Here is a 14,908-nt window from a genome sequence, read left to right as displayed (position 1 = left end):
TAGAGTGACAATTGGATTCCTTCGACGGGGTGTTGGTCGTTTGTTCTCTCAGCATTTAATGTGAGTGTCTCAAGGATGAGATTGACGGACAAGACCTTTAGTTCCTGAACGCCACATGTAAAGGCTATTGATGTACTTGCTTGCCTAGCCTTTGAGTGGTTTGTTCAAAATTGGTTTTCGACATTCCATCACAATCGTTGATCTAATCCTGTCATTTTGATGTCTGATAGCTTTACTATGGTTTGTTGGATGAATTTAAAAAGGTTGATCTTAATCGTAGCTTCGTCTTTACTGTAGTAAGTTTCATGTGGAACGTTGTAATGGGTTGGAGCTTGTGGACTTTGAAACGTTTTCAGAGGACTATAAGAAGACTTGAGTGTTCACTCAGAATACTTTTGCATCCTCATTTAAGTTTCCCTCCTTCTTTCAAGGCTCAAGAGTTCACTAGAGTTTACTGACTTTCTTCCTTCAAGCTTTTTCGTATAGTGCATTTGCTTCCATCTTTACATCTTCACTTCATTAGATTGGTACTTATTACTTTCCATTTCTTCCCTCTTTATGTTTTCAGTGTTTGAACTAAAATACATGCGGTTTTCAGGTAAAAGCTAGATATAACAAATGATAAAAGTAGTCATTTATGGTAGTTTTTGGCATTTTCTGTGTAGAACCACTGTAGACTATTACATGAATGATAATACTATTATATAATATATTTTCGTTTGTAAACTGATGTTTGATGGGTTGTAAACTACTATGAGCGTGTACACTTACCAAGAAAATGTAGAGTTGCCCTTCGTCGATGTCAACTCCAATAATGCAGAGGATTGGGAGGTGTGTCTTCCTACGACGAATAGCAAGATATGTTCTCGCTACCTGGAGAACATGATCCCCCATGTATGAGGTCGTCTTTAAGGAGATGTGCTTCTGTCTCCCTTTCTTGGAATTGCAGAATGGGATATTCCAATGGCTTTAATTAGCTCATTCTCAATTGTGTCATAACTCTTATGCCTTCATCCGCACGTTTGATTTGGTGTGCGAGTATCTAACGTTGACTCCCACTATTGCTTTCTTTTTCTCGAACCTTGCGCTGCAACGAGCGACAGTGAAAGACGGGGGCAAAAGTTGGGTGTCCTTGAGGCAAGGGAAGAAGTTCTTCAGCATTTTTGTGGATTTCATTCGGAAATTCAAGAAAAGATATCTCCTTGTTAGGCCAAAAAACGAGAGTGCCTCGGAAATTTTTTGAAGGTGGAGAATCATGTTCAAGATGATGGCACTCTAGCCCATGAATGTGTCCCCTCGTTTCCTTTTTACTGGTGTAGGAACCACTTTAGATATCATCATTTTAATTTCCTCTTTCATTATGGTCGTTTCACCTAGCAAGAGATTGCCGACAACGATAAGCTTTGGGCTTATCTTAGCAAATTTACCCCCTATACTGTTGTCGATAAGAATAGGAATGTGATGCACGACTCTGAGGTTAACATCTGAACCCAGGAGCGTCACATTAATACACATGCTCTTGTGAAATCGTCTGATTTGAAGGGTTTGTGATGAGTCTATATTTAGTCTATTTTTATGCATTATTTAGTTTAGTTTTATTTAGATTTGAATTTATTTTATTGCAATAATATTTCCTTTTTGAATCTTTTTACTACAATTGCATATTTTATATTTCAGGAACGAATATATGATGGAAGGTGTCTTGGAGCAAAAGAAAGGAGTCTGGAGCTGATTTGGAGCAAAAATACGAAAGATTCGGAACAAAAATATAGAGCCCCCAAGTCAGAAGCTTGGCACGGCCCGTGCTAAGGTTGGCACGGCCGTGCCACCTCTCTGGATAACTTTTGCTGCTTTTGCTTTAGGCCCAAGTTACCATGTTGTAGTTTTACCGAATAGCCCTTATAGTTGCTTAGATTTTAAGTCAATTGTAAAGCTATAAATAGACTAGATCTCCATCATAAACATTCATCTTTTGTTCTTGGAATAAAAGTTCACTTTTATATTATTGTTCTTTTACTTTATTGCTTTCTCTCTTCTTCCTCCATGTCTACAATGAACGTTAGTGAGTAGACTCTTCTTTGTCTTGGGATTGTTGGATAAGTCTAATGACGTAATCCGGATCAAGCCAAGCCTTAAACCCTAATTATATGTTACCTTAATTCCTAATCTAAATTCACCGTTTTAACATGAATTAATTATTATCAAACTGTGGAAGCGAACGCGGAGGGTTTGATAATGATTAATTCATCATCTTAGATATCAATTCATAAAGCGAACGCGGAGCTTTGATATCCGAACAAGTGAATTTAGACAAGGTTTGCGAAACATGAGAATAGTCTAGCAAACCTTGGGACACATAAAGTTTCGATCTTCAAGGGTCCCAAAGGCAATCACCCATGAGAATAGGTGTGGTTGTTGGAGGGATACACTCACTGACTTCGAGAGAAGCTGTGATATGCTAAAGAGAAACTTGTCCTTAGAAATTAGGATTAACGCATAATTATAAGTTTAAGGCTTGCTTGTGAAAATATTCGTTGTTATGATGAACCAATAATCCCAAGGCTCTTTTATTATTATTATTGTTATTTACCTTCAGCAACTAAACCTCCCTTTTTATAATCTTTCTTCTTTCCTAATCATTATCTAAAAGTTAATCGAATTCATAACTCCCTAGCGGAACGATACTCTTTTACTACTATTACTTCGATAGATCGTGCACTTGCGGTTTGGCCTATCAGTTTGTTAGGTAATTTTTATTGTGCTATTGTGTTTACATTTTACTGTTTATGGCTTAATAATTCCATTCCAATTTTTTCGCTTTCAGGTTCCATGCAGATCTACAAGAAACTCTTAAAAGGTTGAACAAGAAGGGATCCCAAAAGCTTGTTGGGTTCATGAAGAAGGATCCTTAAAGTTTCAACACCCTACGCTTCGGCGCTATGCGTTTATCCTTGCGTGTAGGGTCCCCAACCAACACGACTAAACAGGTTGAAAGGATGGTGTCCACGCACCAGACGATGATTGATCAAGAGGATCACCCTTCTAAAGGAGTGAACGGGTGCTCAATATCTCCGACGATGATTGGAAAACTCGTCAAAGGGAAGGTGGCGAAGGAGTGAACGGGTGCTCAATATCTCCGACGACGATGTTCTGACCATGTCAAATGTCTGGTCCAGTTCGGACAAGCTTGACTCCCACACGACCCTCTGTCTGAATGACTCTGAGCTACACATCATTGACGACTTGGGATAGTCTAGAAGGAGCCACGAGATGACAGATGGGATAATATGGGTTCGGAGTGGCCATTGCCATAAACAATGATGAGAACGAGAACAAGGCTCAAGCTGGCGGTCCACTCAAGGACAATACTGAGCTGGTTGCCAAGGTGACTAAGTTGGAGAATCATTTTACCAACTGCAAGGCCAAGTAGTAGACTTAAGTAGGTTTGGTGATTGAGTGTGTCGAGAAGGATCAAAAGATTGAGTCCTTATAGAATAAAGCAGAGGTGAACCTCCAAACCATCGATGACCTACAAAACAAGCAAAAAGCCCTTGAGGGCGAGAGGAAAAGCTTGGAGGATGCTTTGAAGGTGTCAAGTGATTGGGGTGAGAATGAGCCAGAAGAGCTTGGTGACTTGGACTGTGCAGGACTTATAGCCAAGGTTGAGCAACTTGAAAAGTTTTTGGTGAAGGGCACTCGCCATGGATTCAACAATTTCGTGGCCCACATGAAGGAGGTCAACCCTGTACTCGAACTCATGACCGCTGGAATTAACTATTTGAAAGACGTGAAATCTTTTATTTTGTAACTTATGATGTACCTGGGCGTAATGCTCATGACAATGTGTAGCCCTCTGTGGTTTACACCAAACTTTTATAATCTAATTTCGTTTCTTTTTATTTTACTTTGTATGCTTGTTATGCTTCGCTTCCATAATTTCTAAGAAATGCTTTGTATGCTCATTTATTACCCATGTATTGCTTCATAAAGCACTTGTATGAAATGTATGTCTTATTTCTAAGTGATTTGGGTAAACTTTTAGGTCGAAGTTTAAACAATTGGTGATCTCGATGTCATAGTGTGTTCATATCCGATAGTTGTTTTATTGGAATGATTTTGAATCAAAACTACGTTTGATATGCAAGGGTGGCCTCCTTCCCCCTCGAAGTCGTTGCTTCATGTATGAAATAAATACTTGCAGTTCTTTAAACTTTGAGGGTGCATATCATTATGTATTACCCCTTCCTACCCCAAGCTCCCTCTCAGCTCTGATGTAGTGAAGATTTATGTGTTGGTTATTAGGGGATCCAAGCGTGGCCGTTCTAATTATTACATGGAGTATATATTATAAGCTTTTCATGTCCATAAGACGTAATTTCGAACATGTGTTCGAAGATGTTGTTTGAACGGGGAACAATGGATGAACAAACAAAGTTTGAGTTCCCCTGATGTGAAGATCCCATCACGAGCTGGGTTTCTGACTTACATGTCAGGAGGTGATGTAGCAGTTGGTAGCTATCACACATAGGAGAGACTGGTTATGTAGAATAGATTCCACCAACCCAGTTGATGTGTTTTGGATATATACACTAGCATGTCTGTCTATTTTTGCTGTATCTACTCATTAGTTCGAGATGTGCGTCCGTCCTTTGCGAACTCGGTGTCTTTTTACTTGTTGATGAAAGGAAAGTGAAAAAACTAGTCTAGACTTTAGAAATTATTCAGAGGAAGTTTAAAGGCTTACTTGTTAGTTTCACTTGTAGTATCTCTTTAGTTTTTCAGCATTCCATGTCTGAGGGATTGGTCTTTTAATGGGGTCTTCGAGGTCGTAAGCTTTCATCCCTGTTTTCAACTGAATTTGATTGGATCCCTCCCAGTTGGTTGTAAGTTTCCTATCTTCGAAATCCATTGATTTCGTATGAGGATGAGGTCACCTACCTCGAACTCCCAATTGATCACTTTTTTGTTGTGTCGATAAGCTATTTTTTACTTGAGTGATACTTCTTTAAGGGCGACTTCATTTCGTATTTCCTCAACAAATTCCAACTCTTCTCACAAGTTCTCAGTGTTTGCTTGAAAGTTGGTTTCCGCTCTCGTTCGCCAACCGAGTTCTCACAACTCTTCTTACAACTCTTCTTTATGGAATCACTAACCAAAAAAATCAGTGACCAAAAGAATAAAAGTGGTGATGATGCAACTTGTCGTTTATATAATCATGTATTAGAAAGAAAGAAAAAAATTGAAATTAGATTTGCTAATTATATAAGTAACCGAATAGAAAGAAAAATTGAGTTTAGCTTAAAAAACATGAGTGAAACATAAGAAAAAATAATATGGAAAACGTTACCTTTTTGTAGCATCGACTAATGTATCACTTTTTTCACAAAAGTATTTTGTACAAACAGGTTCAACCTCCTTGAAACACTTATCACATGAAACGTAGCACCACTTCTTATTGGTGTCTATGTCAATAATTTTAGCCAAGACAACACATGCACCCACCTGCATAGTTATTAAATTTATTTAAAGAATAATAATTAGAAAATTAAAACACAAAGATATGGATTAAGAATTATTTAACAACATAGTATAATAGTATAAGTCAAAGCAAATCAGCATAAAGTTGTAGACCTGTTTAGCTTGTGTAATATCTGAAATTGTCAAGTTTTTTGTTTGGAGTAGATCATTAGACAAAGAAAGTGAAGATTGTGCTATCATCTGGGTGACCCCTTGAGTCAAAGATGCATTGCCAATTTCCATTCTATCGTAAAATATAAGAAAAGCATACTTAACAAAAACAAAAAGCAAAAAAACTTCCAATAATTATCAATATATAATATGTGTAATAACTATAGGTTAGTGCATACCCTTTCTTGTAGGTGCAACATTCTTCAATGTTGGGATTTATAAGCAACTTGGTTTCATTGAATGCATTGGCAATCCCATACATACCTATTAAAACGATACACCAAAAGGTATTAAGTGATATATATCATTAACAATACAAAGAAATTAAAAATAATTACATTTAAAAAGATAATCTAATTACCACCAAAAACTTTAAGTCGACATAGATGCATAACAACTACAATAGGAAAAGTATTTCCATTTGTGCTCATATAACTATTCATTTGTTCAGCAAAATGACCCCATAAAGTACAAATGATTGTATTGCTCCTGAAATTTACAAAATAATTTTTATTAGACTAAGAATAATAATTAAAAAAAACATCTATATATGTAGTTAAAACAAAGATAAAAAAAAAAAAAACTCCACTAACTCAAGGTCTTCAAGAGTCAAGTCCAAGATTTTAGTCATTTTTCCTTTTACTTGAACATCCTTAATGTTAGTCGTTCCAGCCACATGGCCAATGACATCTACAAATAAACATGGTTGTAGAATCATAAAAATCTAAAAATAAGTTAATATTTAATTTGTAAGTTTAGTATAAAGTACTAACCTATTAAAACACCGTTATCAGTACCACCAATAATGTCCTGAAATTTTGTGAAGTTAAACAAATTTGCAGGAATTTTATCATAAGATGTTTTGGTTATAATAGTGCCTCCTATCAAAGTTAGCTTGTATTTGTGATTTGTTGGCTTAAAATTTCCTTTATTAAATTGGACCAAGAACTTTTCTATAGTATATGAAGCACCCTCTTCAATAGAATCTTCAGGTTGTTTGAAATCCTTGCTTTTAATAGAAGCTTGTATCTTTGACAACTGAAATAAATAAAATATTATGTGAATTTATGTGAATATAAAGATAATGAGAATTATAAACCTGAAACAAATTCTTTCAAAAAAATAATAAATAAAGTTGAAACAAAAAAAAACAATGATATAATCTTATCAACACGTCCATAGTATGGACAGTCATGAATCAAATTAAAAAATTTCTTTTATTATCAATTTATAATAGTTTAGGTTGTTTTGCGGGTGTGTTTTGGGCAGTCCTGTTAGATGCAGCTGTGCAGTTTGGCTGTTTAAATTTTTTTTTTTAACAGAGCCACCCAAAAAGAAAGTGTAGTGAAAGAAGATTATAGTGGAGGAACAGGAACCCCGCGCACCCAAAAATTGCACAGCACCAACCAAAACAAATAAATCCCCACCTCTAAATTTAATAGGCTAATCGTTTAAATTTAATAGGCTAATTGTTTTACTAACACGTTCATATATGGTTCTTTTAATTTAATAGGCTAATTTAATAGTGATGAAAAACAGAAGATGCAACTTGTGAATTACATGAATAAATCAAAGATCTTTAATAACAAAAATGGATAGGTATAATAGAACCATATAAAAGTATATAGAGGCATGTTGTTTCATCACACATAACACAAACATGTTGTAGTATAAATCAGAGATATTTAACAACAAAATTTATAGGTACAACAGAACCACATACATGACCCATACCTTTTCATTTAGCAAAAGTAATTCAATACTGGATGCCTCTTTTGGTTTGTTGAAATCAGGAATTTTCCAAAGATTAACTATACGAACACGTATCTTCCAATCGATTTTTTCCAGCAACAATGTCATCAATATCAGTAATATGAGAAGCCATTATTCAACCTACATAGAATTGAAAAGAAATAAATCATAGAAAGGTAGACAAAGTTAAAAATATTAATAGAGAGATACTTTAATCGCTGGTATAAAAAAGAAGTTAGAAATAAAAAAAGAGATTCAAAGCAAAAAAATATGACGTACGATTAATTTGAAGCAAGATGATTTAATCGAAGGATGAAGTATGACTTATAAATCCTATTTGATGTTACTTATAAAGAGAGTTGAGAGATGATTAGTTTGGCATATAGTGGCACAGATGTAGACAGAGTTAGTTACCAAAGACAAACGTTAGATGAGGTTTTTTTTTTCTTTGGTGGCACAAATTTAATGAGAATTTTTTTTTTAGCAAAAGTTTGTTTAGAAAAACATAGTTAACAAAAACAAAAAAAAATATGGGGATCGGTGTTTATATTGCCAAATAAATAGAGAAAATAGCACTACCAAAAAAATAGAGAAAATAGAAAACAAACTATGATGTCCATCAAACAAAAAACAAAATAAGATTATGAAAAAAAAAAACAAAAAAAACAAACTAAGATTATGGAAGAAAAAAAACGTATTTAGTAGTTTATGGCACAAATTTAACAAAAGTTTGTTCAATTGCTTAAATATATGGGCCCGTTTGTTATGGATTAAAATAAAAGTGATTTTGACATAAAATAATTTAGAGATTATATTTTAGAGATTTTGTGAAAAATCAGAATCTATTTTGTGTTTGTTTACTGTAACAAAAATCACTTTTTTTTAAACAAATAATCTAGTTTGTTTGGATTCAACTATATAAAAAGGATTTTTTGTTACAAACTTAGTTCAATCTTTTAAATCATATTTTCTCTCTCCTCTAAAAAAAAATCTATTTTTTGAGAAGCTGCTCTTACAAAAATCACTTTTTTTTAAACAAATAATCTAGTTTGTTTGGATACAACTATATAAAAAGGATTTTTTGTTACAAACTTAGTTCAATCTTTTAAATCATATTTTCTCTCTCCTCTAAAAAAAATCTATTTTTTGAGAAGCTGCTCTTAACAGCTTCTCATTTGAAGCTGTTTTTTAGATTTTTTTTAGATTCTGATTTTTTTAAAAATCTGTAACAAACGGATGCAAAACTCTTAAAAGTGATTATTTGTTTAAAAAAAGTGATTTTTTTTCTTAAAAAAGCTATAACAAACGGGCTCTATATTATTACTTCAAAAAAATTGCTTAAATATATATTATTAAATAATAATGTGAAAGAAAAACAAAATAAAATTATGAAATAAAAAAACGGAAAAAAAAAAACAAACTAAGATTTTGGAAGGAAAAAAAAACGTATTTAGTAGTTTATGGCACAAATTTAGCAAAAGTTTGTTCAATTGCTTAAATATATATTAAATAATAATAATAATGTAATGTCAATATTAAATTCAGCAAAAGTTTGTTCAATTGCTTAAATATATATTAAATAATAATAATAATAATGAGATGTCAATATTAAAATGACAAAATTAACCTCAAATTTTGGCTTCAAAAAGTTGTTTAAAACAACTTAAGACCTTTTTTTTTTTTTTTTTTGGTCTAGCCTTAAGACCTTTTATTAATAAGATTTTGTAATTAAAACAAAAATCAGAAGCAGAAACCAAACAAGCCCTTATATTCAATGCTGACTTTTAAATTTCAATGCTCAACACCTTTCCTCATTCTTTTTGTGGCATATTTTCAAAGTTATCTCTTATTTTTTCCTGTTTGGATAGTAGTCTAACGTTAATCAATCAGTAAATATTCGTGCAGAAGCAACCGAAATTTGTAGAGATGTCTCTTGGTTTGTACAAAAATTCTGCAACTCAAGATCAGAAGGTTTTTCTCTATATCTTACTTTGTTATCTATTTTTATTTTTTCTAATGCTAACAATTTGAGATTTAATACATATTATGTTTTAACCTACAGGGTCTTAAAGACATTGGGGAAACCTATAGAGTCTTTAAGACAGGTCAAGCAACCGGATTACAAGCATATAGCGTCAATCATTGGATAAAGTTCACAAAATTTACAATGGGAGTGGTAGAAACGTACAAATTTTTTAATTGACACTTTAACCCATTGAACACATCCTTGTTACTGATCCCATTCTCTGAAAAGAGAGATTTCTTCATCAGAAATGGTCTTTAGTAAGCAACGGATTTGACTTTTAAAGCATAAAATGAAAATGCACTTGGATTCGGGTGAGAATTCAACTTATATAGTGAAGATTTTTAGATATCCAAGTAGATAACCGGATAAATCATTGTTAGGTCGTGTTATGATTGATTTGGGAATGAGATTTGCGTTTAACTATGGTTAGAGTTTAAGCATTGACATACACGTATGTGAGATTTGATATCGATATTAATATTTAATTGAATTAACGAATGTCCATGGTTTAGAATGATTAATCATATGATTTGATTATTATGTATCAGAGAATTGAGATATTAAATGTTGGATCATTGAGTATTGTTTAATTAACTACACATTTCTGAGGTTAATGAGTATGGAATTTGAGTGAGTAAGTATTGATTAAACTAGCCTTTTGATGGTTTGAAGATAATGCTTAAGGATAGGAACATGATTATTTATGTGATTGATTGAACTTGCGGCGTTAGGTGGCTTGCTTGTATGTGTTGTTTTTTTTTTTTTTTTTTTGTATCATGCAATGTGATGCATGGATGTGATTGATATCGTACAAACTAATGACATTGGATTTAGAAGACAACAATGATAAACAAAGGAGTGACCTAAGTCAAGTGATGCAAGAATGATACATGGTCGATGATGAGTGACCAATGTCGATCAAATAAAAGTACTCGGTGGACATGCTGTTTGTGAGGATTGTAGCTCGAGTAAGGCTTGGAAGGTAGTGTTGTGAAGTCCATAAGGAATGTTTAAGGAGGAGACTGCTATGAGGGAGATGAGAAAGTTGCGATTTCAGGGTGGGAAAAGTTTTTGGTGGCTTGGACATGAATACCCTAACAAGCACCTGATATTATCAAACTAGTCACGAGTGCAATATCTATGGCATTCAACAAAATAAGCGATACTTTTCTTTGCAAGATGCAAAACATGTATTATTGGTCAAGCATTCCTTAGTTATTGAGTTTGGTACCGCATGCATATTGATAGAGTAGAGTAAAGTAATGTGTGTTAATTGTGGAATTAAAAAAGCTTAGATGGTTACTTGTATCACAAGTCATTGACTAGCTAACTAACTGTTTTGTTTGTTAGACAGTTTGCCAAGTTAGTTAGGATTAATCACTAATTCTAGTTAGATTCATATAGGTGTATATATACTATATATAAATGATCTATCACAATGTACAATTCAACTTTTGTGAATACAATTTTTCAGTTTATTAGCTTCTTGTTTTTCTATATTCATCTATAGAGTTCAAGGTTAACCTTTCACATGGTATTAGTTGCATTTAACCTTGCTATCTTCTTTGGGCTTTACCAAAATGGTCATAATAATCATTTTAAGTCCTGGCTTATCTAAAAATGCTGCAAAGTAAACTACAACAAATGGGATGAGTGCGAGTCAATGATCTTTCAATTTCGAAGTTCTTACCAAATGCATTCAAAATAAAGCAACATATTTTCTCTATGCACAATTACACACAAAGCAAAGCTGTTCCTTTCTTGGATAAGCTAATAAGTCATACCATTATTGACAACAAAACTCCAGTGCAAGTAAAAAGCAGAGAATTTGCTAATAGATAAGCGTATCCATTACAAACTAGTTAAGCAACACTAAGTTTTTTTTTCAAGTTTTAGGATAAATAGAAGAGCACCGCTAAACGCCACGAAGGAGTTTCACAAGAATAATAAGAATATAATTATGTCCTATTTTAAAAAAACAGTAGTGCTATGTATCTAGAGAAAAAGCTTCCCAAAGTGGTCACGATACACAATTCAACCAATCACAGTTGGTTATGTCAAGAAAACACGGGCAGTCATGCTTTTAAATTTTTTTGTTTTGTTTTTGGAAGCAGTCCATCAAATAAATGTGAAATCTAAAGGTTGTTATGCTGCCAAGTCAGTTGGGATCAGGTTCACGAATATTCCTTCGTTGTGTTTAGTATTATCCTTTAAAAAAATAAAAATAAAAACTATTAACTCCAACTTTCACACAAACCATGGTCGTGTTTGTGCTAATCAACGGTACTTACCACTTCGAGGGTTTCATGTTTGTACCTTTTGTATGATTGAGCATTATCCTAAATAGAAAGGCTCAAATCAGTCACCAAGGAAGAAAAAATGATGACCAAGGAACCATAGTGATGAAAATCGTTCAAATATGATTGCAAAGATGATTTGTGGTGGATTTTGAAGTACGAATACTTGTATAACGGCGAAGTATCCGTACTGCACACATATCATACGGTACTTGATAAGTAATCTCTTTTTTCTCACTATTTCATTGCGAGCAAACTTTTTGGTTTTCTCATATATTACTATGATAATATAATATTATATGTGTATTTGAATTTCTTCCTTGTTGTAATCAAACACAATATTTTATCTTTTGAAATTTTCTTCTAATATATATTTTTTTTGAATTAAATAATTTAACTCTCATGTTACATTATATAAAAAAATATCATTTTTTTATTGTTGTACCCCTACCTTAATTTTTTTTAACTCACTATATCTCCTACCCGGTATCATACATGTACCTATGCATCCTTGACTAATTGAGTACTTGCAAGTGTAGAAGTGTGCCACACACTTGTTTTTGAAAGAAAGGAAAAAAAAAGTCATTTAATGGGCTTGTCCCATGATGGGTTAACACATGGATTAAAATCCCTGGTTGTTTTGTTAGGTGAGAAAATCAATATTGCCTGCGTAAGTGAGAACAGACACGAGAAAGAGAGAAAATAAACAGAGTGGCAGGGTGATTGTGCAGCTGACTTGCTCTATTTTATATTTTTTGTAATTTTAGTATGGCATTCCCACCATTGACCTAATGATTTTGATATAGTGATATGATATATTTTATCAGCAGTAATTTGTTTTTATTTTAATGCATCACCACTAATTTGTTGATTTTGGTATATCATTTTTGTGTAATTTGTTATTATTTGGTTTCAACCTTTGAGCAACGGTTTCTTAATGGTTATCGTCACCTAGTATTGCTACCTCACGTAACTAGGAAGACTTTGGTATATATTATTGACATAGGCTCCAGTAATAAATATTAGATAACTGATAAGCTAACTTATGGTGGATGAGATTATAGACGTTGACTTATAAACTAGTTTACAATTGACAACGTATAATCTAGCTGATTGAATCTGTATGGTTTGATAAAATTAGTGGTTGAAGTAACTTATAAATGTGAAATGATATAAAAAAAAATGTGCATATAATTCATATTTATTTGTTCAGTTAAGATTGCCGGGTTAAAATGAAATAAAAAGATGATAAGCCATAAACTACTTGAATTATCTTATCAAAAATCACTATAAACTCATGAAAATAAATTATAAGCTCGTGTAAAAATTACAAGTACCCAACAAGTCTTGTTTAATCATACAATGTTATAAGCTAAAAGCTATAAGTCATAGACTCAATCTTATATTATGTCTTATAAGAGATACATTCTTGCTTTTTTTAATGGCATTTATTTCTTCTTGTTTGTATGTAAGAAAACAAAATTCAACTTTATAAAGACCGTTACCTCAAGATTTTTTTTAAATAATTTCAGATTCGGATGTATATTGACCTCATCTCAAGTCAATGTTCATTAGAGTATTGAAAGATACTCCCTCAGGTCACTATTATAAGTAAAAGTAGTTCACTTTTTAGGTTCATTCAATAAATGATGTATGCGGTCTATATATAGACCCCATACATCATTTATTAAATGAACCTAAAAAGTCAATTTTTCCTTATAATAGTGACCGGAGGGAGTATTTCCTCATTTTTCACAATAATTATCGTTTTTAAAGAATAATTTTGTTTTATCTTCCTTATCATTTTCAAGTTTCAATGCAACCTTAATTATTAGTTTGTTAATAATATTCATACCTATTTAGTAATATCTATACTATATACTAAGAAAATAATATATTTCAGCTTTTTGGACTTATTTTTTTCCCTTTCCAAAAATACTCTCAATTTTCAATACAAATAGCACATGTAACAAATAGATAATAAATTTAAATATTGCAATAAAAATGTAACAAACACAAATGTCCAGTTTTTTTCCTCTCTCATTTAAAAAGTGTAACAACCTAGATTAGTGTATCTATACTTTTTTCATATTTTCAATTATACCCTTAAACAACAACTTTTTCTATAATAAAGATTGTTCTTGGTGTCATTAAAAAAAATAGTAATTTAGATTTTATTTTTTTGTTATATTGTTGGTGTCATTGAAATAAATAATCATGGTTTAGTTTTTTTTTTTAGGCCAAATAGAGAATATATTAAACAAAAAGAAAGTGATACACAGATTGGGGGGACATTAGACCTGACCCAGGAATAACCAAAAGAGGAATACATCGTGTAAAATCAGTTCAAGGGATCAACTCTAATCTGTCCTAACAAAAATTCACTAAACACAGACGCAACCTAGTGAACCCGCGTACGGGCACGAAACTAAGTTACAAAAAAAAAACATGAAGAGTGAACATTGCATAGAACAGTTAGAGTGTAAAACTATGGCGAATGGATCGACCGCCAACATGGTATCAGAATCCAAGTGCCAGCTTCCTGATCAACAACAAGCATAAAGCTCTTTCGAGCAAAGCAACGCGTAAGAAGTCAGATCATGGGATGAGTCCAATACGTCAGTCAGTAACCAGACCCTTTCGGGTTAAACGAACCAGACCAATAGTTTGATTTGTTACAATTTAAAAGCAAAAAACATTTATATTTTTGCTTTTAATCAAAATTAAAATTTCATAAAAAAACACAGTTCATAATTTTTAAACATTAGCGCAATAAAAAGAGCGGAAAGACGGACACGTAAATGCATATCTTTTCACTAGTTATTATAGAAAAAACAAATAATTTTATCAAGAATAACTATATTTATTAGATTTTTTGGTATGTGTAAAATTCTCAAAAAACGATGAATATTGTGAAACGGATCGAGGACCGTTAAGCTTTAGAAAAAGTCTTGGGTGTGGTACTATAGAAAATGACAGTACAAACTACATAATTAATTAGCAAATAAAAAATAACTAGCAGCAAAGTCATTTGCTGGCCTATTTGCTTTTGTCATGTTTTAGAATTTTTCCAATTTTTCATTTATGATTTCTAGTAGGGACATATAAAAATTCAAAGCATCAAAACTTTCAAACTTTATTGTAT

The 14,908-nt window shown here is 32.6% G+C and overlaps 1 protein-coding gene across 1 annotated transcript; it reads right to left on the bottom strand.

Annotated features, from left to right (window-relative positions):
- Positions 1 to 503: 503 nt before the first annotated feature.
- LOC146921204 (replication protein A 70 kDa DNA-binding subunit B-like) lies at positions 504 to 7,548 on the bottom strand. Its single transcript, XM_085711264.1, has 9 exons — positions 7,423 to 7,548; positions 6,462 to 6,726; positions 6,282 to 6,378; positions 6,053 to 6,177; positions 5,868 to 5,952; positions 5,632 to 5,761; positions 5,404 to 5,502; positions 772 to 873; positions 504 to 605 (listed from the first exon to the last, which is right to left on the bottom strand). The coding sequence occupies exons 1-9, from the start codon at positions 7,546 to 7,548 to the stop codon at positions 504 to 506; spliced, it is 1,131 nt and encodes a 376-aa protein (XP_085567390.1).
- Between the last annotated feature and the right edge of the window lie 7,360 nt (positions 7,549 to 14,908).

This window comes from Medicago sativa, chromosome 5, assembly GCF_051527215.1.
Source record: "Medicago sativa cultivar Bolivia chromosome 5, Bolivia_mono, whole genome shotgun sequence".
NCBI classification, from domain to species: domain Eukaryota; kingdom Viridiplantae; phylum Streptophyta; class Magnoliopsida; order Fabales; family Fabaceae; genus Medicago; species Medicago sativa.
The sequence above is the reverse complement of the archived record's forward strand: the minus strand, read 5'-3'. Positions and strand labels throughout refer to the sequence as shown.

Coding starts and splice junctions, on each gene's coding strand:
- LOC146921204 (XM_085711264.1), bottom strand. CDS start 7,548: ATGACATTGTTGCTGGAAAAAATCGATTGGAAGATACGTGTTCGTATA. Junction 6,379..6,461: donor TGATAACGGTGTTTTAATAG/GTTAGTACTTTA, acceptor GTTTATTTGTAG/ATGTCATTGGCCATGTGGCT. Junction 5,953..6,052: donor ATGTCGACTTAAAGTTTTTG/GTGGTAATTAGA, acceptor TCGTTTTAATAG/GTATGTATGGGATTGCCAAT.